General features: G+C 54.7%; 9 protein-coding genes across 9 annotated transcripts; 5 read left to right on the forward strand and 4 right to left on the reverse strand.

The window, feature by feature from the left end:
* Nucleotides 1-3,231: 3,231 nt before the first annotated feature.
* On the forward strand, nt 3,232-3,885 carry ISF_01285 (Thioredoxin-like fold protein; the record flags this gene model as incomplete). The annotated part of the gene is made up of 3 exons (XM_018844892.1): nt 3,232-3,355; nt 3,447-3,649; nt 3,709-3,885. The coding sequence occupies 3 exons, from the start codon at nt 3,232-3,234 to the stop codon at nt 3,883-3,885; spliced, it is 504 nt and encodes a 167-aa protein (XP_018707658.1).
* Nucleotides 3,886-4,406: 521 nt separating this feature from the next.
* Nucleotides 4,407-5,180, reverse strand: ISF_01286 (Ribosomal protein L24e; the record flags this gene model as incomplete). The annotated part of the gene is made up of 2 exons (XM_018844893.1): nt 4,407-4,838; nt 5,130-5,180. The coding sequence occupies 2 exons, from the start codon at nt 5,178-5,180 to the stop codon at nt 4,407-4,409; spliced, it is 483 nt and encodes a 160-aa protein (XP_018707659.1).
* Nucleotides 5,181-5,593: 413 nt separating this feature from the next.
* On the forward strand, nt 5,594-6,892 carry ISF_01287 (tRNA-specific adenosine deaminase; the record flags this gene model as incomplete). The annotated part of the gene is made up of 3 exons (XM_018844894.1): nt 5,594-5,760; nt 5,810-6,054; nt 6,105-6,892. 3 exons carry the CDS (start codon nt 5,594-5,596, stop codon nt 6,890-6,892), a joined length of 1,200 nt encoding a protein of 399 aa, XP_018707660.1.
* Nucleotides 6,893-7,337: 445 nt separating this feature from the next.
* Nucleotides 7,338-8,066, reverse strand: ISF_01288 (nascent polypeptide-associated complex (NAC) subunit; the record flags this gene model as incomplete). The annotated part of the gene is made up of 3 exons (XM_018844895.1): nt 7,338-7,573; nt 7,641-7,813; nt 8,008-8,066. 3 exons carry the CDS (start codon nt 8,064-8,066, stop codon nt 7,338-7,340), a joined length of 468 nt encoding a protein of 155 aa, XP_018707661.1.
* Nucleotides 8,067-9,282: 1,216 nt separating this feature from the next.
* ISF_01289 (chitinase 18-11) lies at nt 9,283-10,538 on the forward strand (the record flags this gene model as incomplete). The annotated part of the gene is made up of 3 exons (XM_018844896.1): nt 9,283-9,365; nt 9,435-9,727; nt 9,793-10,538. 3 exons carry the CDS (start codon nt 9,283-9,285, stop codon nt 10,536-10,538), a joined length of 1,122 nt encoding a protein of 373 aa, XP_018707662.1.
* Nucleotides 10,539-15,224: 4,686 nt separating this feature from the next.
* On the forward strand, nt 15,225-15,496 carry ISF_01290 (hypothetical protein; the record flags this gene model as incomplete). The annotated part of the gene is made up of 2 exons (XM_018844897.1): nt 15,225-15,285; nt 15,375-15,496. The coding sequence occupies 2 exons, from the start codon at nt 15,225-15,227 to the stop codon at nt 15,494-15,496; spliced, it is 183 nt and encodes a 60-aa protein (XP_018707663.1).
* A 2,516-nt stretch (nt 15,497-18,012) lies between these two features.
* Nucleotides 18,013-22,320, forward strand: ISF_01291 (ABC transporter, transmembrane domain, type 1; the record flags this gene model as incomplete). Its single annotated transcript, XM_018844898.1, has 1 exon — nt 18,013-22,320. The coding sequence occupies one exon, from the start codon at nt 18,013-18,015 to the stop codon at nt 22,318-22,320; it is 4,308 nt and encodes a 1,435-aa protein (XP_018707664.1).
* Nucleotides 22,321-22,725: 405 nt separating this feature from the next.
* On the reverse strand, nt 22,726-23,204 carry ISF_01292 (CBP4-like protein; the record flags this gene model as incomplete). Its single annotated transcript, XM_018844899.1, has 3 exons — nt 22,726-22,870; nt 22,953-23,093; nt 23,158-23,204. 3 exons carry the CDS (start codon nt 23,202-23,204, stop codon nt 22,726-22,728), a joined length of 333 nt encoding a protein of 110 aa, XP_018707665.1.
* A 461-nt stretch (nt 23,205-23,665) lies between these two features.
* On the reverse strand, nt 23,666-26,372 carry ISF_01293 (Tetratricopeptide-like helical; the record flags this gene model as incomplete). The annotated part of the gene is made up of 2 exons (XM_018844900.1): nt 23,666-23,799; nt 23,852-26,372. The coding sequence occupies 2 exons, from the start codon at nt 26,370-26,372 to the stop codon at nt 23,666-23,668; spliced, it is 2,655 nt and encodes an 884-aa protein (XP_018707666.1).
* Nucleotides 26,373-27,414: the final 1,042 nt, after the last annotated feature.

Below are 27,414 nucleotides of genomic sequence, written 5' to 3' on the forward strand. Positions count from 1 at the left end.
TTTGATGTGGATAGAAGTGCAGTCCGAACAATGAAATGAGATGCGAGCGTCAGACTTGTGAGCACTGGGTGCTACAGGTTGAGGGGAGCGGCGGGGATATATAGTCGCTTTCAAGTTCTTCGTGCCCAGAAACCTGACGGTGAACGCGAGCACCTAGTACAGGCGTTCGGGCGAGACCTCGCACACATGGCCAAAGAAGAAACAACCTGTCCCAGTTGGCGGCTGGAAATGGTGGAGAAATCGTGGCTGTAGGTTACACCTGCATCCTTCAACTGCTAGCCGGTTCAAAAGCAAAGGCAAAGCTGTGTTGTACATGATCGAGCACGCCGCCTCCTGCATTTAACAAAGTTGACTCCCTTGTCGGACCCGAGTCCAGCCAAGCCAAGCCCTCACCCCCTGTCAAGAGAAACGGGGCCGGTTAATCGCCCGAACCCTGTGCAATGGTTGTTGCGGCCCCGTCAATCGGGTTGATGGTTTGCGGACCAGGCTGTGAGCCTTGTAGTACTCCGTGCCAGTATGATCTGTGTCGAGCGTGCCCGCCTTTTCATTTCACAAACAAAGCGCGGGAAATTGGTGCGTAGGGCACCCTGGCGGGCACGAGCAGCATCGGAAGTAACATAAGACGAGACGAAGACCATCCGACTAACAGGCGGGAGTGCGATGGTTGATGGAGTCCGAGCGGCAGGTTCGACAGCGACTATTGTTTGAAGCTTGGTGATGTGAGGCTGGGACCAGCGTCTTGGCCCGCTAACAAAGCCCAGCTAACAAGCCAACCAAATGCAGAAAACAACGAGATGAGGCACACCCGCGGCATCCAGCCGTCTCGGCCAGTTGAAGGCTTCGTGACGAATTATCAGCCCGTCGTATTGGATCAATTTGACGCCTTGTGACGACGGGCAGCCACAGCAGCGGCAGTCAATATTGATTGGGCACAGTTTTTGCTTTGCAGGCTTGAATTCTTTTTTGCAGCGATGCCGCCTTCCAGAAAAGCAAAACAGGCAGCCTGGGACAAAAGCAAAACGCGGGCCTGGAAGCGGGCGTTTTAGCCACGCGGCGTCGCAGCTATGCACCTATCGAGCATGGCTTGCTGAGAACGGCACAAGTTGACTGCCTGGAGGTTGAAAAGAAAATCCGATGAGAACGATATCGCTGTCGATTTTGGGGGTGCTCCAGGACCGTGGCGAGGGAGTCTGGCAAGGGGTCAGCTCTTGCGGGCGTAGGAGTTGTCGGGACTTCGCCATACGGATCCCTTGGCAATACCATTTCAAGTTGGCTGCATGAAGTTTGGGTGCAGTTGCCCACCGCCATCCATTGTTAGCGTTTGAGTACCAAATCCATGGTTGTGAAGCGTGAAGATCAGCAGGGGAGCAGAAAACGTGCTGCACTTGAACACAAAAAGGCCCCATTTGTTCTGGCTTGCGGGAGCCAGTTACAGGGGACGACACGCTGTATTTCCACCAACACTCCCGCACAAGACAGGTACTGGCTATCGCGCGCAGTAACTACCTCGCATAAGGTAACGTTAGTATCAGGTTTGCATAAACTATTCTACTAATCAGCAGCCGGGTTGTTTCTAAACTTTCAAGGTGAAACAAATCCAGCGTTTCTAGCCGTTAGTGGAAATTCGTTTCCATCAGAACTCGTCTTGCCGTGGCTTGCAGAACAGCGCCTAGAAGCTCGTTTCTTTTTTGCATGTCCACGATTTCCTTTTGCAGGAGACCTTGCAACAGGCTATCGAACTGGAAAAGTAACAAAATTTGCGCTAATTTTATCTAATTTATTGTTATGTGCCTAATTTGGTCTGATGTGCAGACTTGCAAGCTCGACATCTGAATCAACTGCTTCTATTTTCAACGGTATATGTCTTGGGTATTTCTGGATATGGCCCTCCATCTATCCCTTCTGCAACTTCGCAAAACCTGCAACCCTTTGTTATCACAAGAGACATGCATCTTCATTTCCCCAGTCCTTTTGCTTTGAGGAACGCCTGGTAAGGGGCTCTCCCTCGTGGCGCCAGAGAGCACACGGTACCCACCAAGGCGTTTTTGACTAGTCAGTTTTTATGAAGGATGCGACTTCTGTTGTGAAGGGCTCCTGGTGCAGCGTTTTATGCGCGAACAGGAGCAACTGCCGTGGTGGCTGATGGCAGGCCTTCGCGCCGATCGTGCCATAGATTTGTCAAGCTTGTTTAGTTACTCCGTGATGCCCTGACATGCTAGATTAATCATAACTGCCTGGCACATTCAACTACTTGGAGTTGTTGAATAGTTTCTTCTTCAAAAATTCGCGCCTTTTTCACCGCGTATATGTTGGTTTTGTAGCTAATGGCACTTTAAGTCGGCATGGCTCTCCGCACAGGTTTACTTTCAAGTCTCACCGTTTACCGAAACACCACTGCATTAAAAACACGAACACGACCAACCAACTCAGCGGATCTTGCAACGCCTCATTTTCTGCCGGAACGGGCCACTCATAGACCGAATTGATGTGCAGCCTCCTCGTCGCCAGTGGCTAAGGCTACCCTACACCGGCATCTCGATCATCGAAGCAAGCCGACACGGAGCCGCGCATCCGAAGCGGGCAGAATCAGGCCACCAAGATGTCTCCATTGAACATTCGAGTCAAGCTTTCGCGCCGGCCGAAGACATCTCCGAATGGTCGTGGCGACTGCGTTGTCCGTTGCCATCAGGGTCCAGATAGATAGACCAGCCAAGGCTTGATGATGTAATCGGCAGCGTTAATAGTGTACCTCCACCATGCTGTAGCAGGCTACTGTAAACAAGGTACCCTTGTAACGGGACGGAGCTCTCCCGTGCCACCCGTCGAGGTACCAGGAATTACGGCATAGGCCGAGCTGCGCGAAACAACCCCGCCGTGCGCCGGTCTTGGTACCTTGTCTGCTCAACCAAACCCCGCCCTATGGTGTAATTTTTGCTGGACACCTCCCAGGAGAGCTCTGCCCCTCTATTCTCAATTCCAAATACCAAAAGCTGCGTGTCTCTCATCCCAACAATCAAGCACAGCCAAATTTCCAATTTAGCACTGCCAGATACGAGAACCGTTACAGCAACGTCTGCGAAACCCACATCTCTGCACTGCGCACTCAATTGAAATAGTCCGTGTTCCCCCGCCAAGTTGCTGGTTCCTCCTCACTCCGTCTTCACGCACAGCTAACTTCGCAACTACATCACCAGCTCTATCAGCAACACAAAACCCCAAATCACAGCAAAAATGTCTGCTCTCAAGGTCGGTGACAGCTTCCCCGAGGACGTCATCTTCGGCTGGGTCCGTCCCTCGCCCGAGACCGCCGACTTCGAAGCCTGCGGCGTCCCTACCAAGTTCCCCGCCAGCTCCCGTAAGCAAACGAACCCCCCAACTGATGGCCATTGGAAGCCATTGTGCTCCTCGAAAATGCCAGAGCACTGACCTGAGCATCACCATACCAGAATTCAGGAACAAGAAGGTCGTCATCGTCTCCGTCCCCGGGGCCTTCACGCCGACCTGCTCGGCCAACCACATCCCCGGCTTTATCAAGAAGACGGCCGAGCTCAAGGCCAAGGGCGTCGACCAGGTCGTCGTCATTGCCTGCAACGACGCCTGGGTCATGTCCGCCTGGGGCAAGGCCAACAAGATCCACGACGAGTTCATCGTGAGCTACCTGCCCTGCAGCCGATGATGGAAACAGCAGTGACTAACTACGACGTCTAGATCTTCGCCTCCGATGAGGACTGCAAGTTCAGCAAGAGCATCGGCTGGATGGCCGGGCCCGGCCGCACTGGCCGTTACGCCATCGTCGTTGACCATGGCAAGGTCACCTACGCTGAGCTGGAGCCCGCGGGCGGCGTCACCGTCTCTGGCGCGGACGAGATTCTCCCCAAGCTCTAAATGTCTCAAAATTTAGAAGAGTTACACAATAGACTTAATAGACCGTCAATTCAGCACGTAGTCTTGATCCTTTTACGGGTGTAGTCATGATAACCCGAGCGGGAGAAACGTTGTTGTAGTCTCTTTCATTCAGCTCAACGCCGGACACTGCTCTCGTGGTGTGATTCCCGGGATTGCTGCATTTAGTGAGGCAAGGCAACCAACCTCAATCTCGACGACGACAGCTCGACGACGCTGGCATGACACGACCATCAGAACATCAGACCTCACCCAACCGCATCACATGTTCCCGGGCCGTCATGTATGAATTTGCATTGGCTCGTCATTGCTCAAAAAAACTACCAATGTACCCTATGCCATTCCATGCACCTGAGATAGAAGAACCGGCCGGAAAGACACAAGAACCACAAATGAGACTCCCTCCATCCCCCAATTCCTCGGCCTCCCGCACCAAAAGATTTTTGATATTTTCTCTCCCGTATTTCGATTTTTTTATAACATTTTCCAGCTGTCCATGAAATTTATCGGGTACGGGCGGCGGGCTTGCTGGCGGCACCTCCCTTGGCGCCCATCTTGGAGACCTGGCGGACGGTCTGGCCCTTGGCGGCACCGGCGTTCTTGGCCTTGTCGGCCTTCTTGGCGGCGGCGGCGGCCTGCTTCTTGTCCTTGGACTCCTTGATGGCGGCGGCGCGGGCGGCGGAGCGGGCCTCGGGGCGCATGCTGCGGCGCTCCTTGATCACCTCGAGCGAGGCGCCGACGATGCCACGCTGAGCCTTGACGGCGCGGCGGGTGCGCTTCTTGGCGACCTCCTCGGAGATGCCCTTGCGGTGCTGGCGGCGGAAGAGCACGGTCCAGGAGATGCGGCGGGGGTTCTTTCGTTGCAGGAAGAGCGACTCGGACTTGCCGTTCTGGAAGCGGAAGACCTTGCTGTCACCGCGGACAAAGATCTTACCCTGTTAGAGGAAACAGTGGTTAGCCATCAAACATCCATCGTGGTGTATTCGTTCGCTTTTGAGCTCCATATGTCCCGTCACAATCGTCATATATTCGACAAGAATTCCGCAAGAATTCACCAAGATTTTCCAAACGACGCGTTCGCTTCGAAGAGAGAGCTATGAGGGACCCTCCAACAATTTCGGTGATCGACCATCCCCGAGGGATACAACATTCGGTTCCTCATCGCTCCTCTCGATCGCGGCGCCGGGGATCGCATTGTGACGGGACGGGAAAGGAATTGGTCGTACCTTGCCAGGGTAGATTCTCTGTCCCGAGAAGGTATCGTCGTAGGTACGCATCTTGTCGCGGTTGGTGTGTTTGGGCGACAAGTGTGGTGTTGTGGTGGACCGTGGATTTGGCGATGGCAAAAGTTCAAGGCCCGTTGTCCGCTGCAATTTCTCAGAATTGGAAGCGTGTGTGGCCAAAATTACCTAAGCAGGCTATAGGGCACTTTAAGCGTTCTGGACGAGCTTTCAGTAGCGTGGAGTCACGTGAGCCCACTCGCTTTGGCGATTCGACCCTAGACATGGTTGGCCAATGAGACGGGCTGATGGCTGCAAGTGGATCCGCTTGTCCAGTTTGGGACCATTTCGATGTTGGAGGATGGACAAGAACTCTGATGCTGAGTGACTTCAGCATTTGAACGGAACAATTCGCCTTGCACGAGCAGTGCTTTAAACACAAAATTATGATATGATATAACTGATTACATATGGCGGCGTCTACTGCCGACGTTGTTGCAGAAGCGGTGCTTGCGCAATTCGACAAACTCCCTGCCAAGCGAAAGCCCAAGGTTCGCGAGAATGGCTTACACGAATGGGTACCAATAAGTGGCATCGTGGTCGAAAAGGATGGCAATTTCACTTGTGTATCTTTAGCGTAAGCGTCCTATATTTCCCATGAAACTCGCATGCTCAAAATCGAGTAGTACGGGCATGAAATGTCTGCCGACCAACAAGATCCCAGAGTGCAATGGCGTCGGCTTACACGACTGGCACGCCGAGATACTTGCCATCCGCACATTCAACCGATACATCTTGGACGAATGCGCACGGCTAGTGGACGGGGACTCCTCCGATCTGATTGAGCGAACAATTTCGTCCTCGGCCAATGCTCGACCGTTTCGTCTAAGAGGCGACGTCCAGCTCCATATGTACGCCTCTGAAGCGCCGTGTAAGTATTACGCCTTCCCTCAGGATTGGATGGAACTAACAAACCCCAAGGCGGAGATGCCAGCATGGAAAACTTGATGGCGGCGCAGGAAGACGCGTCGCCATGGGACGTGCCATCGCCAGCCGACGCGGATTGCGGTACGTCGCAACAGCTACCCGGCCGCGCCTACTTTTCGCAGCTCGGCGTCGTGCGGCGCAAGCCGGCGCGCAGCGACGCGCCGCCTACGCTCTCTAAGTCGTGCTCGGACAAACTGGCCCTCAAGCAGTGCACCTCGCTGCTCTCGTCGCTGACGTCGCTACTTGTCGACGCCGGCAACGCCTACATCACCACCCTGGTCCTGCCCGAGGACCAACACTCCGCCGTCGCCTGCCAGCGCGCGTTCTCCGCCACCGGACGCATGCGAGGCGTCGTGGCGGGGGAGGGCGAGCACCGATTCCGCGCGTTCACCGTCACCACGACCGCCGTGCAGTTTGCGTACTCTCGACGTGTCGTGGGCTCGCGCTCCGACCGGCTGGTGGCGAGCAACCTCGCGGCCGCGTGGTGCCCGTCCGCGGTGGAGGAGTCCATCCTTGGCGGCGTCATCCAAGGCCGCAAGCCGTTCCTGCTCATTGGCGCCAGCCGCATGTCGCGACGCAGCATGTGGCGGTCCTGCCGGGAGCTCGCGGACAGGCTAGCGGACTGGCCGGGCGTGGCGGAGCAGCTCGCCGCGAACACCTACGGCGAGGTCAAGCAGGGCGCGCTGCTTGCCGCGCGGAACAGGGCCAAGGCTCGCGCCAGGGAGGTTGCGCTGCCCGGTTGGATACGAGGCACGGACGACGATTCTTTCAAATTGGAGTAGTGAGGGCGGCAGTTGAACAAAGAAACATGAGTCAATAGTTAGAGATTGGTATATTCTCATAGGATAGCTCGTGTTTGGTATAAACAACGAAACTAGCCCACACCGGTAATAATGTGTTTCTCTCATCCACTTGATTGTTGCCCACGTCAATTCCGTTGAACCCGTGAGAAAGACAATTGGAAAAAAAGGTATTCGTTATTTTTTTCAAGCCCCCAGAGTCCCATGTGCGACAGAGAAAAAAGTACAAGCCGTTTGTTGCTCCCTCCAATCCTCATTCTATCCAGTGGTTGAGAAATTCGACGTAGGGAGGTAGATTGTCTGTCTCAATTCTCCGCCAAACGCGAAAATAACACCCTCCGCAAAGAATGACAAATCCCGAGGCTCCTTCCTTCGACCGCGCTTATGCGATTCAATAAATTCAGACGCTTCGTTTTATTTTCTTTGTTTACTCGACCTTGCTCTCAAAGTTCTCGCCCTCGACGAGGTCGGGGATCTCGTCGTCGTCCTCGCCCTCGGCGCCCTCGCCCTTGGACATGGCCTGGTAGCTCTCGGCGAGCTTGCGGAGAGAGGCCAGGGAGTCGGGGCCAAGCTGGTTGAGGATGCCGGGGACGAGCTCGGTCAGGTCCTTCTCTTCGCCGTTGCCGTAGATGGCAAAGGTGTTGGAGGGGACGGAGGCGTTGACTGAAGGCGGGATGGCGTTAGCGGCTTGCGGTTTTCGGCTGTCCATCGCTCATGCCAATATACATACCCTTAGGATTCTTAAAGTGGATCACGTTACCGTCCTCCTTGAACATGTTCACCTCCTCGATACCCTGGATGGGCTGGGTGTTGAGCTTCTTCAGGGTCTGGAGGAGCTTCTTGTCGTCGGCGCCGGAGCGGGCGGGAGCGCGCTTGGCAGCACGACGGGGAGTACCCTTGCCACTGCGCAAGAAAAATACACGAGTTAGCAAGCTTGTTCGGTTGATTCGGGATGAAGCGCTCGTTCTCGTGTGGGCTATTTGGGTGCTGATTGATCGGTCCGTCGTGTTGGGGAAGGCAATGCTTACCCTGGCCATTGAAGTTAGCAATGCTGTCGGAACCCGAAATTTTGGCAGCAATTCGGCTAGAATTTGAACATACCGCTGCGTGCGCTCTGAGCACCGAGCTTCTTGAGACGCTCCTGGATATCCGCCATATTGACAAGTTGTGAAGAGATGAGGGGGTCTTTCGGGAACTAGAGTTTCGAGGCGTAAGTGGCAAAATTCGGGAAAGCGATGGCGATGGCTGTAAAAATGTCGCAAACTATCTCGGAGGGGGAATCAGTTGTCTGGGGTTGGCGCAAACGTACCAAAGAGATGGGGGATAGCGTCCAAATGGCCTTCTTGCTCACCTTCGTCACTATTCGTGATGGGTTGTGAGTAGAGTCGGTTTTGTGCGCGCCAAGAGTTTTCGCGTGGGGAAAAAGTGTTTCGCCGAGAGGGTCCCTGACCGCACCACCAAACCGGCCCCCAATGATCGAGGCTAAACTGCCAGGCCTCCATCAAGCCTCACCTCCCTCCCGCACACATCACCGGTTCGTTTCTTGCTTGATGAATTGACGACGGAATTCGCTTCTTGAATTTTTCTTGGAAATGCTCGCAGCATTGATTTGATTCATATCATTGTCCCGAGAGCCGCCGGAAGTCAAGCTGCCGTGGAATGGATGGGGTCGTCCGCGACCGTGCGCACGCAGCAATGGGCACGGAGCGATACGCTGCATGCTGCTCTTTATGCGCTCCCTGGCACCTAATACGAAACTGCAACTCTGATTGTAAAGATGACCTCGAGATACTTGTACCCAATTCGTGAACGGTAATGCTTGATAACGATCAATATTCCAGTTCCGCCAACGTGCCCAGTGCTCAGTGTACCACACGTCGACGACAGAAAGGCGTCACGCTCCGTGCCGGTATGCCTTCTGTCATGTACGTGTTGGCCTTTGGCGGAGTCTTTGGCGGCAATGAAAACGAAATCAACCGCCCGTGAATGGTTGGTACGCTTGAGGCATTCACCACGCAAACCACCTTGAGAAATATGTGCCCCCACGAAGAGATCACACTCCGAGTGCATGAAGGCCTAGGGTTTCAACCATGTAACCTTATAGACCTTGGCAATGGCTCAGACCTCAAACTCAGCGCTAGCTGCGACTGTACTTCGTTGTCTTGTAAGAAACGCGCGAGTAGATCTTTATCCAGCTCCCGGAATATCTTGCTTCTCCGCCACGACCAGCATGGGGCACAGAGTATCGTGAAGCTGGGCCATCATGTTTAAAAGGCGTCGAGTGTCCGCTGTATCTTGCCTGTTCTTACTCCCCATCATTCAAGTTTCTATTCCCTTTTATTTACAGTTTATATTTGTTAAAAAAAGTCACCATGAAGACCTCGCTTCTCACGCTCTTGGCCGCCGCTTCTATGGCCTCTGCCGCCGGCCCTCGTTACGTCATGTACTTTGACGAGTAAGTTGTCTATCTACAACCCTTCCTCAACCCTATTTCCGATGACAGGCTTTCTGACATAGCGCGCAGGTGGCACTTCGATCCTCTCCCACCCAAGGAGGTCACCGCAGGCATCAACTATGTCATCACCGCCTTCGCCAACCCCGCGAACTTCACCGACGCGCAGCCCCCCGCGTATAAGCCCTTCATGTCGCTCGACAAGATCCGCGCCCTCTTCGACGCCGGCACCAAGGTGTGCATGGCCGTTGGCGGCTGGGGCATGAACGAAGGCTTCGACATCGCCACCGTCTCCGACGCGTCGCGCAAGCAATTCGCCAAGAACGTCGCCAGCGTCGCCACCACCCTCGGCTACGACTGCGTCGGTACGTCAAACGCTCCTCCCCTTCCTACGCCGTGAGTGAAGAAGGCTAACGCGTCCCCTCTGTAGAAGTCGACTGGGAGTACCCCGGCGGAAACGGCGAGGACTACAAGAAGAACCCCAACTCGGGCAAGGTCGGCGCGATCGAGACCTACCCGCTGCTCCTCAAGGAGATCAAGGCCGCCATCAGCCCCATGGAGCTCTCCATCGCGGTCCCCGGCAAGGAGGTCGACATGATGGCCTACACCGCCGAGCAGATGCCCAAGATCAATGCCACCGTCGACTTTGTCAACGTCATGACCTACGATTTGATGAACCGCCGCGACAACGTCACCAACCACCACACCTCGATCAAGGGCTCCCTCGCCGTCATCGACATGTACCTCGCCCGCGGCATGCCCGCCGACAAGATGAACCTCGGCTTCGCCTTCTACGCCAAGTACTTCACCACCGCCAGCGACGTCACCTGCGACAAGCCCACCGGCTGCAAGACGGCCCTGCTCGAGTACGCCAACGGCACCGACGCGGGCCTCTCCGGCGCCGCCACCTTTGAGGGCTCCAGCTACTCCGGCGCCTTCGCCCAGGCCGTCGAGAAAGGCAAGGCCGACGAGGAGGAGGGCGGCCAGTGGTACTGGGACTCGGCGGCCCACGTCTACTGGACCTTTGACACGCCCGAGTTCATCGCCAAGAAGTTCACCGATATTGTCAAGGCCAAGGGGCTGGGCGGCGTCATGGCATGGAGTCTAGGCCTGGACAGCCTTGACTGGAGACACCTCAAGGCCATGCAGAGGGGCGTCAAGTGCATGTCATCATAGGATACCGAGGGAGCGGCATAGCATAAAGAGGTGGATGATTGAAGTATATTGTATGAGAATGTTTGCTGGCAGACCCTTATATATCTACCCGTTCATAGCATGACGGTCTTTATCAATTCGGTCAAACGAAGCACTGCTGGCGTCGACTGACCATCGTTTCGTTTGGCTGTCTATCTAAGATGGTACTATCGAGTGCATGTATTATGGCGGTCTAAAAATAGGGCTATATACACAGAGGCAAGGTAGGTCGTTTGATACGATGCCTTTTGGGAAACGAAGGGAAGGAGCGAAGTGAACGGGGCGACGTCGTGATGGAAAGAGAAGGCGCCATCTACACAGTCGAGTTCAATCCTGGTTATATGCCCATCGATAATGGTGTTCATAATATTGATCATTACGATCACCATTATCGTCATGATCCTCGTCGTCTTCGTCGTCACTACTGCTGTCGGTGTGGTTGGCACTGGCTGGCAGGCATACACGTGTCTGTTTTTTAACCTTGATACTGAAAGCTTACAGGCAAGTCGAGGGTAGAGACACAGGCAAACGCATCACAGCTACCCGGGACACAAACTGGAAAATTTCCATCGAAACAGTCAAGGGAAGTTTGGCCATTTTCACGCAGTTCGACTCTGTTCGCATCGACCTGCTTCTCATTCGGGGGGGGGGGCGCCACCATCTGCCAGCATAGCCCAAACAGGCGTCAACATTCACGTCGCTGCACATCGTCGGCGAATGGGTGCTTCTAGAAGGCCTCTGCATCGTCCGGCTGACTGGATGCCACTCCGGCTAGCATGGGTCGTGAAGTTCAGCGCGGCGTCGGCATCGCCGTTGGGCTGGCTGTTTGCATATCTCGATGCCCTGGGCGTCAGGAAGACGGCGACGTGTCGCGCCCTAGGGATGGGACAACGAGCCCATCCAAAAAGAAGGACTGCCACCGAAATTGCTTTTTCTTTGTTCTCCTTTCTTGGGCGGCTTCTCTCGACCTAATGACGGTTATTCGCGGATAGGGGAGAAGGAACTTCTTCAGCCGCAGCGCGCCCAAGACGACAACGAGGCGTCGCCTACCATCCACACCGGTCGCGAAATGTGAGCTGCATCGAACAATGCTGTCAGATTCCACATTACATCACCCTGCATGTAAGAAGGTATGTTACACAAAGAAAAGCATCTTGCCCGACGGCGACGAAAAAGGGCACTTTTGCGACGATATGCAATTTGCGACAGCCGCAGAGAGAACAACTCAGCGTCTTGACCGTTTCTCTCCTCTTCGATTTAAAAGAGAATTGTGCGGAGAAGCAGCAGATTCCGCGTTATCCGCGGCGTTCGGGCCTTTTGTTGGGTCATAGGTGGGAGGGCTCCGACGGGCCGGGCCGTTCTTGGTTTCATCCCTTGGCTCCCAGTATCTCTCGCATATAGTCTGTTATTAATTACATGCCAAGCGGTTCGAATTCGGCGCTCATGGCATGTCACACCGTCGAGTGCAAGACGTTGACAAGCTGTCAGTGCTGATAGAGACGTCGGTGTCGCCCGTCGGCCCGGTCAGCCGGACGTGGTGGCACTTTTTGGTCCCTGCGCAGTTGACCTCACAGGAACTGTAACAATCGATGTCTGTTGTCCAGCTACATTCCCGGCTCAGGTGATTCGAGTTCAAGTCAGGGGCGCCCTTTCGGTCTCGGAAGCAGGCAGACGGGGTGGTCGGGTCGCCCACAGACAAGAGGTCGAGCCTTTGACCGATTTTTAGGGGGCGGGTAAGGTCGGATCATAATTGCTTGCCAGGGTCCATTTGTAATCGGAGGCTGCTGCATGCAGAGGAATGCAATGCTTGGCGCCTGTTGTGATACCTCACATGCTCGGGTGTCGGGGCAGGACCGTTGAGGAGTTATACAGGCTATAATATTAATCTAGGTGAGATAACATGCTCACATCTGCGGCGAGTATGCGGTTGGCATAAAATTTCACAAAAGATGATCGAAAACGGCACGTCATGGCGCTGGATGTGTTGTCCTTGTCGGGCCCAAGTCACAAAGAAAGCCAGCCAGTCGGTCGTGCCTGCTGCATTTCGCTGCTTCATCACTGATCCGCGGCACTGAGAGCTGCGGCACGATTCACCAGAGCCGTGGCCGCTGTGCTGCTGGCGAACTTTCGCTCCAGGTAGGATGTGCATATCACAGCATCTCGCCATCTGGGTCTCTGCGTAGTCAACCATGCCGCCATCGAGGATGTCCACTACCGTTAGTTGTCCACCGTAATGCGTACAGGCGCATGCGATGCAGTCGCGGCATCGGGTGGAATCGAGAGCGTTATCCGTGCACCACTGGCGGATCCGGAAGCTGTCCCGCGTCGTCAGAGTTACTATAACGTCGCAGCGTACCCCGTACAAAGCACCCGTCGTACAAATATTCCTGGGGCAGGGCCGGGGGAGGCACGAGAGCAGCAACCCCCGCCACGGTGGGTGGTTCGGCGGTGCTGCCCAAGGAGAGAACAAGTCGCCGACGTGGCTAGCTACCAGTAGTTTGATGAAGCAAGACGGCGGGGATGAGTTGCTGGGTTGTTTTCGGAGAAGTTGTCAGGTGGCGTGAGCAGTAAACAGTGGCGGATTGACGGTGTCTTTGGTGTGGTTGCTGCGCGTCTCTTTATCGGGACAGCGGTCATGCATGTCTTTCGGGTTTCACAGCAGCGTCACTCTATTCGTACCGGTAGAACTTCCGGTGCAAGCGGTTGGCCGTAGTGGTGGTGATTTCGGCCGGGAGGTTGTCAAGCACTGAATTGGGTAATGTTCTGCTTGACTGCTCGTCTGTTTGCCTGCTTGTCCGATTTTCTGATCCTAGCAGGTTAACTCAAGGGTAGCTTCTGCAAGTCGGCAGGCGAAGTTCCCCGACAGGTAATTTGGAGGGCCAGAGCCGTCTTTTGATTGGTTGAATGGATGCTCTGGTTGCATGATTCGGTTGACAGACTGACAGTTGACGTCGGAAGAGAAAGGAGCATGGTAATCCGGACATCTTGCCCTTGCTATTTTTTCTTTTCTCATTAGCAAATCGACATGCATGCATCCATCAGGCAAGCGATGTCCGCAGTTGGCAAGTTCGCCGGGCCCATAATGGTGCTGCGGAGCTGCCACATAGTCCGACCCCCAAACTTCCAAGCACGCCAAGTCTCGGGGCCTAATATAATTACGGTTGTGGTATGCAAGCCTCCTTTTATTGAGTGAACGAGGAAGGGTGGACGGTCAGCAGGTGGCAAGCCACCCCCTGGAGCCACTGCACTGTCGTGCTGGAAAATGCCAACGGTGGTGGGTGGTGGGTGGACTCCGCCAGGTATCGTTGTAATTGCGCTCACGTCGGGCCATCGAAGTTGCCGACATATGACGACAGGCAAAGAAGCTTGCCACTGAACGCAATCGACCACCGGTTACTGGTATGGAACGTTTCTCTGCTTCAAGAATACGTTGTGTCTTGACCTTTTTTTCTGCTTAGTGTCTGAGACGACAACGGATCACCGTTAGTGGAGTTGGGTCTCCCAGCTCAGCGGCCGCCCCCAGATTGCCAGCGTCCAGGCCTTTGGGTATGTTGTCTGGGATGCGCCAGCAGTCGACGCAACCATGTGGGATGCTACGTATGGAGGCGGTTTTGTGGCGCAAGGCCACGCCCAGCCCAGTGCACAGGTATTGGTCGCTAACTATGGGCCTGGCATGCCGTTTCGCGCTCAGACGGGATGCTCACGAGTGGAAATAACGACTTTGTCTCCTTTGTAGCTGCTCTGGATGAAACTGCGCATAAATAGAGAGTGACTGAGAGCACGCAAGCAAGTTCATCAACGTCAGGTACCAACTCAGGTCGTCGTGGGACAAGGGGGCGGCAAATTCATGCGCCAAGATCTCGCAGGACACATCGGTCACGTTTTGAGAAGCTTTGAGAACAATGGGAAGAGCTGGAGCCTTAAGAATATGTATGTACTAAGAAGATCAAGGGGCCTCCTGCTCGGTTTGCTTGGTGAGTGAATGAGCTGAAGAATAGCGTAGGCAGGGGAGGGATCGCTGACGACCTGACATGGGGAAGAGACGGGAAGCTACCTCAAAATGAGGCTTTCAGGCCGCGCAACGCTTGTCAGGCAGTGGGCCTGAAATGAAAACGGCAAGAAAAATGAGCAATCTCTCGACAAGTTGCAAAATGATAGGTGAGTTATCCGTCGCAACCTGTACGGTCCACGTGTTGAGTGGCGGGCTCAGCGCATCCAGCAGGACAAGGCGAAGCTGGTGGCCTTGGCTAAAACCACACTATTGGACCCATGGAAAAGCAACTAGTTACGGGATAGCAGTAACTAGTCAGTGAACGTGTAGCAAGTTCAAGTAACTTTCCAGCTTGTTCAGAGCTTACAGGTACTTACCAAGGGACAGTTGAGTTTACTGGGGGGCTTCTGCTTGCCCCGCTGAACCAGCTCTTGGTCCTTGGCTGCTATTCTTACCTATTCTTACCTACCTGCTGCCTCTTTCCTTTAAAGCCATGAATTCCCGTTTCGCCGTTGCATCTTTTTACTCTTTTTGGGTTGGCAGATAAGATTCGCAGTCATTCCTTTAATCAACCTTGATTTCTGACCTTTGGCTTCCATTCCGATTTTTTTGTCTTGTCGATCAACAAGGCTCTCAAACTCTCTTCACTTCGTCTCATCACCTTTCTCGTCACAAATATGCAGGTCCGCATGCTGCTGTGCCTCGCGCTGGCTGCGCTGCACGTTGAAGGCCTTCCGCGTACGTTCCCTCTTCCTGATTCTGTCAGATCTGTCAGAAATTCTTCGACAAGAAGAAGAATAATTCGACTAACATGAATTTCGTTGTAGTCCTCTCTCAACGCGACCAGCTCGCCACCACGGACAGCATTCATCTTCCTGGCGCCGCTGCTGCCCGCGCGTACCAGGCCGAGGTGTCGGCTGCCGATGCCAAAGAGGTCCTTGGCGTCTAAGTAATCACGCCAGGTGTCTTGTTGTTGTACAAGAACAAGAACCATGACGATTATACGAACCACAAAGTATTTCGCCAAAAGATCCGTCGGCTTTCCATTGCAGAAGAGCAAGTGCTGCGGCTGGCGCATGTCTCGGTGACGACAACCACCACCACTACTTTTACCACACGACGACTTTTCCTACCTGTTGTACACCACATTTCCCGCGCTTTTTGTCATGTCGGACTAGAAGGAATTTTGCTTGGGAGGGGAACTGTGATGACTGTCGTGTATCGGACACTCGGTCCTGAATTTTATCGATTTGCGGCGTTGACGGCATCGGGGAGCCAAGGGGGTGATGCTGCAGCGAAACGGACCGACAGCATGTCTCAACGCTGGCTGTCTCCTAGACCGCTGTCGCTTTGCCTTGCCCTCTCTCTCTCTCTTTTTTTTTTTTTTTTTTTTATTCGTCCTCCATCGCCGCAGAAGCATGGCATAATAGAGACACTTGAGGATTGGAAGTCTGCTGAGGCCCTGCTGCTTCGGTCTCTCTGCCACCTGTGATACCGTTGGAGCCAACAGCGGCTGCAACTCCACCACCGATCCAGCCAGCCGGAACCTTGCTTGTTGCTGCTCTGCCTCTGTTCTGTAGGGACTGGCGATCAGGATTCAGAGCAATGCCGAGTAAATGGAAAAGATCCCGCTCCGAATCCACGCTGCTGCTTTGCAGGCTCGTGGGTGGCGTACGATGGCGCGTGGGGTGGTCAGGCTGACTGACTTCCTTCCCTTGTTGGTGGACTGCTTCCTTCGTCTCTGATTCCCCCATTTGCCTTTGGCTTACTAGGAGGCGTGGGGTCACGCAGATTGCTGCAACAACCTAGTTCCTTCGAGTCAAGTATTAGCTCGCAACTGGGTGGCAAGGTGGTCAGCTTCTGGCATCTCTCCCTTTCTGTGCTAGTGTTGCCCGCGCATCCCGTCCATGGTTAGCAGTGCAGCGGCCCACGCTTATTCCACTTTCGCCATCGTCCCAGAGGTCTTCGGACTTGCGCACGGAAGATTAGCGTCGTCCACAACCGGCTTGAGCGGTCGTCCAAGACATTCCAGCCGTCCGTGTTTCATACCTAATCTCTGCATTGACCTCTCGCTGCGGTTCAGTGTCATTTCCTGCCCAGAAACTATTGGGTGTCGCAAGCCCGCCAACAAGGACATGCCTATTTGGGCAAGGCGCGCTCCATCCCTTCCACGGGCGCTGTCCGATGGCGAGAGAAAATTCTCCTTTTGCTCAAGCATGCGTACAGAGGGGGATATAGTTTCCCATCCGCCCATCTCCCGAGTTTGGTGTCTGTTTGATGAGCCGGACTAGGGGTTTTTGTTAAATGTGATTGTCGGTGATTAAGTTCCTGCTCATCGGCTTCCCCAGGCTGACCAGAGTGGTCGCCCCTGATGACGACAGGCGTCCCTGGTCAGCCGTGTCTTTAGGTATCGTCAAGTCTTGTCTTAGGTCGGCAGTTGCGGAGCGAACGGCTGGCGGAAGTGGTGAGCGACTGCGTGGCCTGGACGCGAGAGAGCTGGAACAGCTGGAACTAGCGCTGCAAAGGGCCGTCTATTTGTAGGAAATGGTGCATCCATCCCTATTTATCCGTCATTTTCGTCACACGACAAGTCGGACTCGGTGGGCAAGGCCACTGTCTCGAGTCTTGCCAGCTGTCGCAGCATGACTATGCGGTTCCGATGCTACATACTGTAGCCTCTGTCAACCTCGTTGGCAGCAGCCAAGTATTGAGTTGCGCATTCGCTGTGCGCCGAGCGACAGGGGTGACGGACTTTTGCAGCAGCATCCGCCCATACCATACATACCGTACTGTACAATCAACCTGTTGGCAGGGCCTGTGCCCCTTGACCTAGACGCAGCGTAGCATCGCGTACCCAGCCTGCATTAGTGCGTGTTCAGCCGTCAATCGCCTTCCCAACCGGGTGAGCGCGAGTCCCCGTACTGGTACGAAGGTAATTTTGCGCTTGATAGGCTCAATAGTGCCGTCTTTTGATGATTGCGCCTGTAACTACAGCGGCTCTTTCAGTGTCTGTCCGCTGTCGTCCTCCGTCGCAGCCTTGTTTGCAAGGTGTTGCTGTCTACGAGAAGCGTCTCCAGAAATAAACTCTCCCCATCTCAGGCCAACTTTCCTTACCTAATGACTGACCCTCCCTACTGATAACCTCCGCCTAACAACCTCCTGGAGCGGCTCCCTCTTCCGCCCACACCCCGAATCTTTCCTCGCCTTCATGGGGACGGGACCCCAAACAAAAACGCCCCCCGATCTCTTTATTCTTCACATCTCCTCCACACTTTCGAATCTACGCCAAAAGTCCTCTCCTTGGCTTTTTTCTTTTCCCCATTGACCTCGTCCGTCTTCCCGTCTTCCCCTCTTGTACATACTCTCGCGTCTCCCACCACATCCCACCATCCGCTCACTCTCTGGCAAACAGATGCCTCGCTTCTCGACGACACTCGCTTCTCCCATGGTCAACTGATGCAGAGCATGGACGTCTTTGCCAGGGCGGTGGCCGGTGATGGGGATGGCGCCTTTGGCCCCGTGCTCAAAGGCTTCTTCGACTTTACCTTGTCCTTTGAGCACTCTATTCTCTCAATCCTGCCAACATCCGTTTTCATCGCCGTCACGCCAATTCACGTAAATCACCTATGGCGCCGCCAGCCGTGCGTCAAGCCAGGCATCCTGCTGTGGCTGAAGATGCTCAGCACCCTGTTGCTGCTCTCCTGCCAGGTTGCCAGCCTTGCGCTCTGGGCCGTCTCTTCCGTTCCCCGACATGATTTGGCTGTCGCCTCCGCCGCCATCGCCTGTGTTGGCTCTATATGCGTCTTCTTTCTCCTATACGCCGAGCATATCTACTCCTACCGACCGTCGACACTAATCAGCATCTATCTAACCCTCATGGTCCTGTTTGACATTTGCAAGACAAGATCCTATTTTCTTCGTGCTGACCTCAATGCCCTTGCTGGCCTCTCTGTCGCCGTCGTCGTCACGGAATTCGTCCTGCTCCTACTCCAAGAAGTTTCGAAACGCCGTCTCGTCACAACTCGAGATTCTCAACCCCGGCTTAGCGGTGAAGCCCTCAGCGGCTTCTGGGGCCGAGCTCTCTTCCTCTGGGTCAACACGACCCTCAAACTGGGGTTTCGTTCTATTTTACGTGTTGAAGACCTCAAGGACCTTGGGCCTGAATTTAGCTCCGAACGCCTTCATGCCGATTTCGAGCCCCACTGGCAAGCCGCGAGCCCGACCTCGAATCACTCTCTGGCCATCGCCCTTCTTCGCACACTCTACGGCGAGTTTCTACGAGTGGTCGTCCCCCGTATTTGCTTCCTCGGCTTCACATTCTCTCAACCATGGCTCATCATGAGCATAATCGATACCGTCGTCCGTGCTAGGCCCAGCTCCGAAGTCACTGGTGGTCTCGTCGGTGCCACGGCTTTGGTATACATTGGCATTGCTATAAGCAGAGGATACTACAAGCATCATGCATATCGATCAGCCACGTTGACTCGCGGTATACTTGTCACTGCCATTCTGCACAAGGCACTCAAGCTTACTCACACCCAACTCAAAAAGTCGGCTGCACTGACTCTCATGACCGCCGATATCGAAACCTTGACTTTTACTGTCACAACCTTCCATGACCTATGGGCTAGTGTTTTCGAGCTGGGTCTTGCCATCTTCATGTTGGCAGAGATCATCGGCGGCGCGTGCTTCTTTGTTCTCATTCCTGCGGTTCTCTCCGCCCTTGTCTCTTCCTACTACACCAAGAAGCTAGGCGTCGCTCGGAGAACCTGGAACGAGAAGATTGAAAAACGAGTTGGTGAGACCAAGGATGTCATTACCCAACTCAAAGCCATCAAGATGAGCGGTCTTGGCCCCTTCTTTTCTGATCACATTACGACCCTTCGCGAAGACGAAATCAAGACGTCGCTCCCCGAGCGCAGTGTCCGTGTTGGTTTGCTCTCTGCCGGCGCCTTGTCCGAATCCGTTACCCCTGTTCTTGTTGTCGCGGGAGCTCTTTTCTGGACCAGACAAACCGAGAAGCTCACCGCTGCGCAGTTCTTTACAGTCTTGTCCCTCGTCGCCGTCGTCGTTGGTCCAATGACGCATCTTCTTACATACCTGCCTTTCGCTGTTGGTGGCTACGCTGGACTGACCCGTATCCAAGCATTCCTGCGCCTGGAAGAACGCCTAGATACTCGACAAAGCGGCAATGGGCCAGCGGAAGGCTCTCCCATCGATATGATGATGGTCCAGGCCGAGAATCTTAGAAGGGCCCGCGAGACAGCCGAGAAAGGGCCAAGTCCATTTGCTCTTGAGCTCGTCCATGTCACCATTAATCGACTTGAGAATGTCATGGTCCCCCTTTTAGACAACGTCAGCATCCAATTCCGGACAGGACATATTTCCATGATTGTTGGACCTGTCGGTGCCGGCAAGTCCACCCTGTGCAAGGCCATCCTGGGCGAGCAGAAGCTTGATCGCGGATTCGTTCTCATGGGAGGCACTCGTGTTGCTTACTGCGACCAGTCACCCTGGCTCCAGAACATGTGCATTCGCGACAGCGTCATTGCCCACAGCGAGTATATCCTGCCCTGGTATAGATCCGTTATTTGGGCTTGTGCCTTGGAGGAGGATCTGGACTACCTGCCGGACGGTGACAAGACCATGGTCGGTAGCGGTGGTGGCCTCATCAGTGGTGGCCAGAAACAGCGCGTTGCCCTGGCAAGAGCAATCTACTCCCGCGCACCAATCATTATCCTCGATGATGTGCTCAGCGCTTTGGACTCTGACACGGCTCAGACTATTCTCTCTCGCCTGCTTGGCGACGATGGCCTGCTGACACAAACCGGTACGACTGTCATCATGACGACCAACATTCGTGAGCATCTCCCCCTCGCGCACGCGGTCTACGCTCTGGATGGCAAGGGCAATGTAACGGAGACGGTCAACAACGCACCCGACCTTATCCGAAAGGACTACTTAATAAGCAGTTCCCAGGCTCAAGCTTCCAAGGAAGCTGAGCCCTTTGTTCCCAAGCCGGAACCAGAGCCTACAAAGGATCAGGCATACCAACGCCAGCGCGGTGACTTTTCACTGTACATGTACTATTTCCGGTCTAGCGGTGTTGGGTTGATTATTGTTTGGGTTTTTTCCATCTCATTTGCTGCCGTTATCAAAGCCTTGCCTCAGATTTATGCCAGCTTGTGGATGGACGAAGATCCCCAAAATACCAAGTGGTTCTACGGCTATGCAGCCTTGGCCATTGGAACTGCCATTACTCTTGCTATCAGCTTGTTCTTTTACTATTTCAAAGTCGTGCCTAAGTCGTCGCGTGTTCTGCACAAGGGGCTGTTGCAGACAACGATGAAGGCCCAGCTTCCGTTCATCACCAAGACGGAAAGCGGTGTTCTCGTCAGCAAATTCTCTCAAGATGTTGGCTTCTTGTCACAACAACTTCCCCAGCATTTTCTCGAGTTTACCTACACCGCGGTTGCCTGTCTGGTCAGCATTGGAGTCATTGTTTCTGGAGCTACCTACTCGGCTCTGGCGGTACCTGCGTTGCTCATTTTCCTCTGGCAAATGCAAAGATTCTACCTACGCACATCTCGACAAATTCGCCACATGGACCTCGAGGCCAAGTCACCACTATACACCCTCTTCCAGGATGTAGGCGACGGCATCATGCATATCAGGGCGTTCCAGTGGGAGACAGATATCAAGTGGCAGGGGTACGGCCTGCTGGACTATTCGCAGCGTCCGTACTACCACATGTACGCCATCCAGCGCTGGCTCGCGCTCGTCATGGATTTGACAGTGGCTGGCATCGCCATGCTCCTGATTGGCCTCGCCGTTAACTTGCCGGACAAGACCAGCGGCGGTGCCATTGGTCTGTCCCTGGTAACCCTGATCAACTTGAGCGAGAGCATGTCGTATCTCGTCACCGATTGGTCTAACCTGGAAACCTCCCTGGGTGCCATGGCGCGTGTGCGAGAGTTCAACAAGACGACGCCGCTTGAACCCGAGCCTGTTCTCAAGCCCGGGGAGCAGCTTCCAGATAACTGGCCGTCGCTGGGCCGCGTTGATCTCACCAGCGTCACGGCCAAATACGACCCGCTCGACATGGCGGCTCGGCCGGTGCTGAAGAACATGTCGCTTATTGTCCAGCCCCGGGAAAAGGTTGCTATTATTGGACGTACTGGTAGTGGCAAGTCGTCCTTACTTCTTGCACTTCTCAGCTTCCTGGACTACAGTGGCACTATCCGGATCGACGGACGCGACGTGCGGACCATTCCGCCGGACCTGTTACGCGCCCGCATCGTTACCGTGTCGCAGGACGACGTGGAGCTTGCATCATCGATCCGGGTCAACATGAACCCTTACGAGACAGGCGACGACAGCAGCCGTATCAGCGACGGTATGATGATTGACTACCTGACGCGTGTCAAGCTGTGGCCACTGATCCAGGCGCACGGCGGACTCGACGCGCAGCTGCGCGATCTGGAGTTCTCCAAAGGTCAGAAGCAGCTGCTGTGCATTGCACGCGCGATGCTCCGCCGTCAGCACACGTCGGCGAGTCTGGTCCTGGTGGACGAGGCGACAAGCAACGTGGACGAGGAGACGGATGAGGAGATTCAGGCAGAGATTGCGGCGGCATTTGAGGACTGTACGGTGCTGACGGTGACGCACAGGATGAGTGCGGTGCATCACGCCGATGTTATTGTAGAATTGGAGAATGGAAATCTAAATAGGGTCATTACACGTCGCGCGCCGCGCGATGATGAGGAGTTTTGATGGTTTCTTTCTAGCATTTGAACTGGGTAGTTCGGGTCGGTTACATATTTAGCGCTGTTTTTGATACCAATTGGAGTTGGATCGCATAGAAGCCATTGCTTGATACGAGTACGTGATGGTAAATATGCTATTCGGCTTGAACTTTGTTCGGCGCAGCATTCGCCCCAATATGGTGATGTTGGCGTTGACCCGCCCAACTGCTGAAATCTTGATCTTGAAAATTGTAATTGCAGAACTGCATCGCAAACGTACATGCCAATATTTGTTGTTACTATACACGGCGCCAAAAATCACGCACAGATTTTTGCCCGCCTTTGATCCCTTGGTATCATCCATCACCACGTTTTTCAACCTGCGGCGCCCCCCCTTCGTCAGAAGTCGTCAAGCCCTACCACCCACCGCGCCTCACTTCAGGCCCGCCTCCTTGCGCATCTCCTCGCGCCGCGCCTCGGCCTCCCTCGCCAGGTCCCTCGTCGACTTGGCCTCCTGCCTCTTCTGGTTCTCCTCCTCCTCCTTGATGACCGTCCAGACTGCTCCCCCCACCGCCATCCTGTTAGCAGCGGCAAAAAAAAAAAAAACACTCTTCGTCCTTCCCGGGGGACTTGGAGTACTGCTTCAGCTTGGTCACGAACTCGTTGAACTCGGCCTCGCGCTCCGCGCGGCCCTCGATGCTCTTGCGCAGCAGGTCCGGGTTGTACCGCGAGCGCAGCTCCTCCTCGGTCGGCACGACCCAGTAGGTCAGCGCCGGGCCGCCCACGCTCACCGCGATGCCCCTGTATGCCGGCGCAGGTCAGCCTCTCTCCCGGTCGATCCGCTCTCTTGTCGTTGGCGACTCACGCTACGATAACCTTGGTCCAAAGACCCCAATTTCTTGGGCTCGGCATGGTTGTGGTTGTGTCGATGGTTAGGTTTGTGGTGGAATCGCCGGTGGTGGAGTATCGGTTGATCGCATCCGTTGGATGGTTCGGAGAATTGATGAAAGGCGTTGTTTCTATGTATCGTTGCTTGTAGAAGTCGTAGTTGTCGCTCGTTTTTGCTTGCGAGCTTGTGACGTGATGGTTTGGACATTCTAACCCTGCCGATTACTGCCGCGCCTAGTTTGGAAGGCGGTCTGTCGCAACTCGAGCACGTACTCTTCAACCTGAACGTGAATATACAAGCCTACTGGCTCTCCAAACTAAATCAAAACACTTTAGCTGTCAAGCTAATCAAAACAACCCCTGCCGCTGAATAGAAATAATTGTACATGATATCGTGAAAGCAATCCGGTCCCTGCGGCCGCTTATACTCCGTCACCGTGACCGTCCCAGCTTCCCACGACGTGTACCCTCGCATAAATCATATATTACATTATCGTGCAATCCCCTTCCTGCTTCTCGATGCGACTTCGGGAAATGCGTTCTCTAGCCCGGGGGGCCCCTGTTTTGCCAACCCTCTTCAATTCCTCGAGTCTCTCTCGTGCCTTGGGGAAGTCCTGAGCTACGGTCTGTTAGTAAGTTCCCTAGTTGCGAACAAATTCACCTGTACATACCCGCAGCTCGCCAATACCATCTCTTGGCATCCTCCAAGTTTGGCGGGATGCCAATGCCTACCTCCGTAAAGTATCCCATGGCGAATTCCGCCTTGGCCATGCCGGCCGTGGCCGCCTTGCGCGCCCACAGATAGGCCTCCGTATCGCTCTGGACTATGACCCCTTCACTGCCTGTCAGATACCACCCGCTTAGCGCAAGCTCAGACTGGTGCTCTTCTTGCATTGCAGCTTTCGAGTACCACACAATCGACTGCCGGGGGTCAACGGGGCACCCCAGCAGTCCGTATTCGTACGTGCATCCCAGACGAAACTGGGAAAACTTGTATCCAAGCTCGGCGGCCTTCTGGAATAGCGTCATTGCGTACCGTTCATCACGAATTAGCAGGTCGTTGGGTTGTGCTGATTCATACAGCAGACCGAGCTCATGAAGCGCATGCGGGTTGTCCTTATCCGCCCTCTCGGCGGCTCGCTTCAGCCACCCGACAGCTTCTCGGGGGTTCTTGCTTTGGCCGAGGAGCCCCTTTAGCATCACCATGCCTAGCTTGTACATGGCTGGCGGATCGCCCAGCGTTGCCGCCCGCTTGTACCACTGCATGGCCTTTAGCGGATCCCGACGTGTGCCACCACCCTCTTCATGACCAATCTCACAGCAAACCGCCGTACGGTACGCTGCGGAAGCGTGTCCCAGCTTCGCTGCTGACTGGTACATTGTGAAGGCTTCCTTTGTGTCTGGTTCACCAGTAATTAGGCCTTTGCCAAGGCCGTCGGCCAGCGTGAACATTGCCTCTGAATTTTGATGGCTGGCCAGCTTCTTCAGAATTTTGTGCGCATCCATTAAGTATCTATCTTTGGCTTTGGCGCGCGCGCGAGGATCTTGAATGTGCAGGACAAGAGCGTCAGAGGCTTCAATTAGTCTCCTTGCTAGTCTCAATGCCGATTCTTGATCTGCGGGGTTCGTTCTGATGATGAGTCTGAGCTGTTCTAGCTCCTGCATCGTAACAGGCGCTTTGGAGCCCTCACCCTGTGCCATGTCTAACGATGCGGAGCTTGGGATAGGCAGCCCATGGTGCCGGTCTTGTTGACGCATATCCTGCTGCATTAACTGCTGCTGGGTTTGCCGAGGTATTCCGTCATAGTGTCGCACAGGCGGCGGCTTGATGCTACGATTGACAATAGAATTGGGCATCTGGCCGGGCCGAACAGGGGTTGGGTGGGATGACATTGAGGACATGGTTTGTGCGCCAGCCTGGAATCCCGATTCTGGCGGATATGGGCCGCGGTTTGACGCTGGTGGCGCACTGGGACCTCTCAGAGGTCCATTCTCGTAGGGAATCGCCTGACCATAGCCGTGATTGTAGGCTTGATCATAACTCTGATTGTGGCCCTGGTCGTAGCCCTGGTCGTAACCTGGGTCATATCCCTGACCGTATCCCTTGTTGTTTCTGTTATAGGCCTGGTCATTTTGATCATAGCCCCGGCTGTTTCTTTCTTCGTAGCCCTGGCCATTTCTCTGTTGATAGCTCTGGTCGTCTCTTTGGTCGTAGCCTTGGTCGTTCCTATCCTCATAACCGTGGTTGTTGCCCTCGCTGTGGCTTTGCTTACTCGCTTGCTCAAAGCCACCATGAGTAGGCATAGGGGGCATGGACGGGATGTCGCCGGCCATTTCAAAAACGGCCGACTGTGGCTCGCGCATTTCGGCCATGGACTTGGCATGGGTCAATTGCGGCACATGATGCGCTCCTCGCTGTGGCTGCTCCGGCTGTGGTGCCCTGGGCTGATCGTATGAGCTCCTAGCAGGTTGATAGCTAGGCGCAGCCCTATGCACATCGCCTGCGACCTGACCTTGTTCACCATGTTGCGGGTCGTAGTAGTCGTCATACACGTCCGTCACAGAGACGGCAGAGCTATTAGAGGGGCCTGCCTCATAGCCAATCCCGTATGGTGCGTTGGATGCTGGGTTCTGCTGTTGTGGATAGATTCGCTGCGGCGGTGGCCTGGTTCCGGTCGTCGTTGCCGGTCGCTGCGGTACGACCCGGCCTGCAGGTCCATTGTACGGCATCGTTTCGGCTCGCTGGTGTGGCGCCTGATTTTGCCGGCTCGCATCTCGGAATGGAAGCGTCATGCTGCGCCCTGGCGGGCCAAAGCCGGCGGCTGGAGGGCCTTGTCTAGGATTGGTAGCCTCGTCATAGTCTCCATAGCGAGGGTCTCGCTGTTGGGGATTTGGCACGTCGTTGAAGCTTCCGTAGCCGCGACCCGGCGCCGGAGGGTTTGGCGTACCGCGATGGTCTCCGTAGCCAGGATCTTGCGGCCTGTTATCGTGATATTGTCGAAATTGCTCTCTCGGTGGGGGTTGTCTAGCATTCATCGGCGTACCGTAGCCTTGCTGCCCGGGGGGTTGGTAGCCTCGTGACTGCCCTCGAGGAGGGGGCTGTCTGGCCCGGTTATCAGGCGGTGGCCCATAACTGCCTGGGTATCCGTGATTTTCGAGGCTGCGTCTGCCATTCTGGCCGTTCATATCCATTGCTGCTGTGCCTGACTGGGGAGCTTAGCTTTCATAAACGGGCGTTTGCGCGCGCCACCATAGCATAACAAAACGACGTGGAGGGTATAAGACTGCTCAAGAGGACAGCTCCGAATTGCAAGGGCCCGGGGCGAGTGGCAATATCACGGAGCCGGGCTCGAATCTGGGAGAAGAGTCAAGGTCTGGTCTATTATGAGGGTGCGGGAAGGATAATTCTGGATGAGGTGGGCATCTGTTATGTGGTGGGAGACTCTTAGTCAGCCGTGACAGGGCGTTGTTCCGTGGTTGAGGAGGGGACACTCGTTTATCCGTGTGTGGTTGTGGTTGGCGATTGTGACCAGTAAGGGTTATACCATTTTTCGATATATTTGTTTTTATGCCCAGAAGACTATTATCATGACGCAACTGGGTGATTGTGACGCCGTCTGAGTAGAGAGATCTGGCGCTGTATCATTGGTGGGGTTGTGACAAGTTACTTTGTTGCACTACCTAGTCAACAAGAGCTACCTACAGTATAGCCATTCGGAGTATTTGGTTACCTGCTAAGAACCTACAGTACTACTATAGCTACCCAGATGCCACGACTTTTCCTATGAAAATGCCTCTTTCATCAGCCATCAAGTATCCATTCATCAATCCGCAAACATCTCACACGACTTTCTTTTTCGACTTCCCCTGCTTGACCCGACGCTTGCGACGTGACAGAACCGCCCCCCCTTGCAGCAGCCAGCTCCGAGGCGCAGCCGCGTCAATAGCTACCTGGTACATGCAACAAGACCAGCTCGCTGGCCAACATTGACTCTGAACGAGCGATTTGGACAGTCCCGATGTATCATGTATCGCCTGTGTCAAGTTTGCTCGCCGGCGTCAGAGACCAAATTGCTACACTCGGCCCCCACGCTGGTTTCTGATGCACCCGGCGCCATGCCCGTCCGAGCCTTGTGCTAGAGCAAGGGGCAACTCTGTCACAGAACCTTGTTTACCAGGGACAAGCGTGCTGGATACGGGATGATTTGCTCTTGCATACCCTTGGCAGGCTGAC

The sequence above is a fragment of the Cordyceps fumosorosea genome, assembly GCF_001636725.1.
Source record: "Cordyceps fumosorosea ARSEF 2679 chromosome Unknown scaffold_2, whole genome shotgun sequence".
Taxonomy (NCBI): domain Eukaryota; kingdom Fungi; phylum Ascomycota; class Sordariomycetes; order Hypocreales; family Cordycipitaceae; genus Cordyceps; species Cordyceps fumosorosea.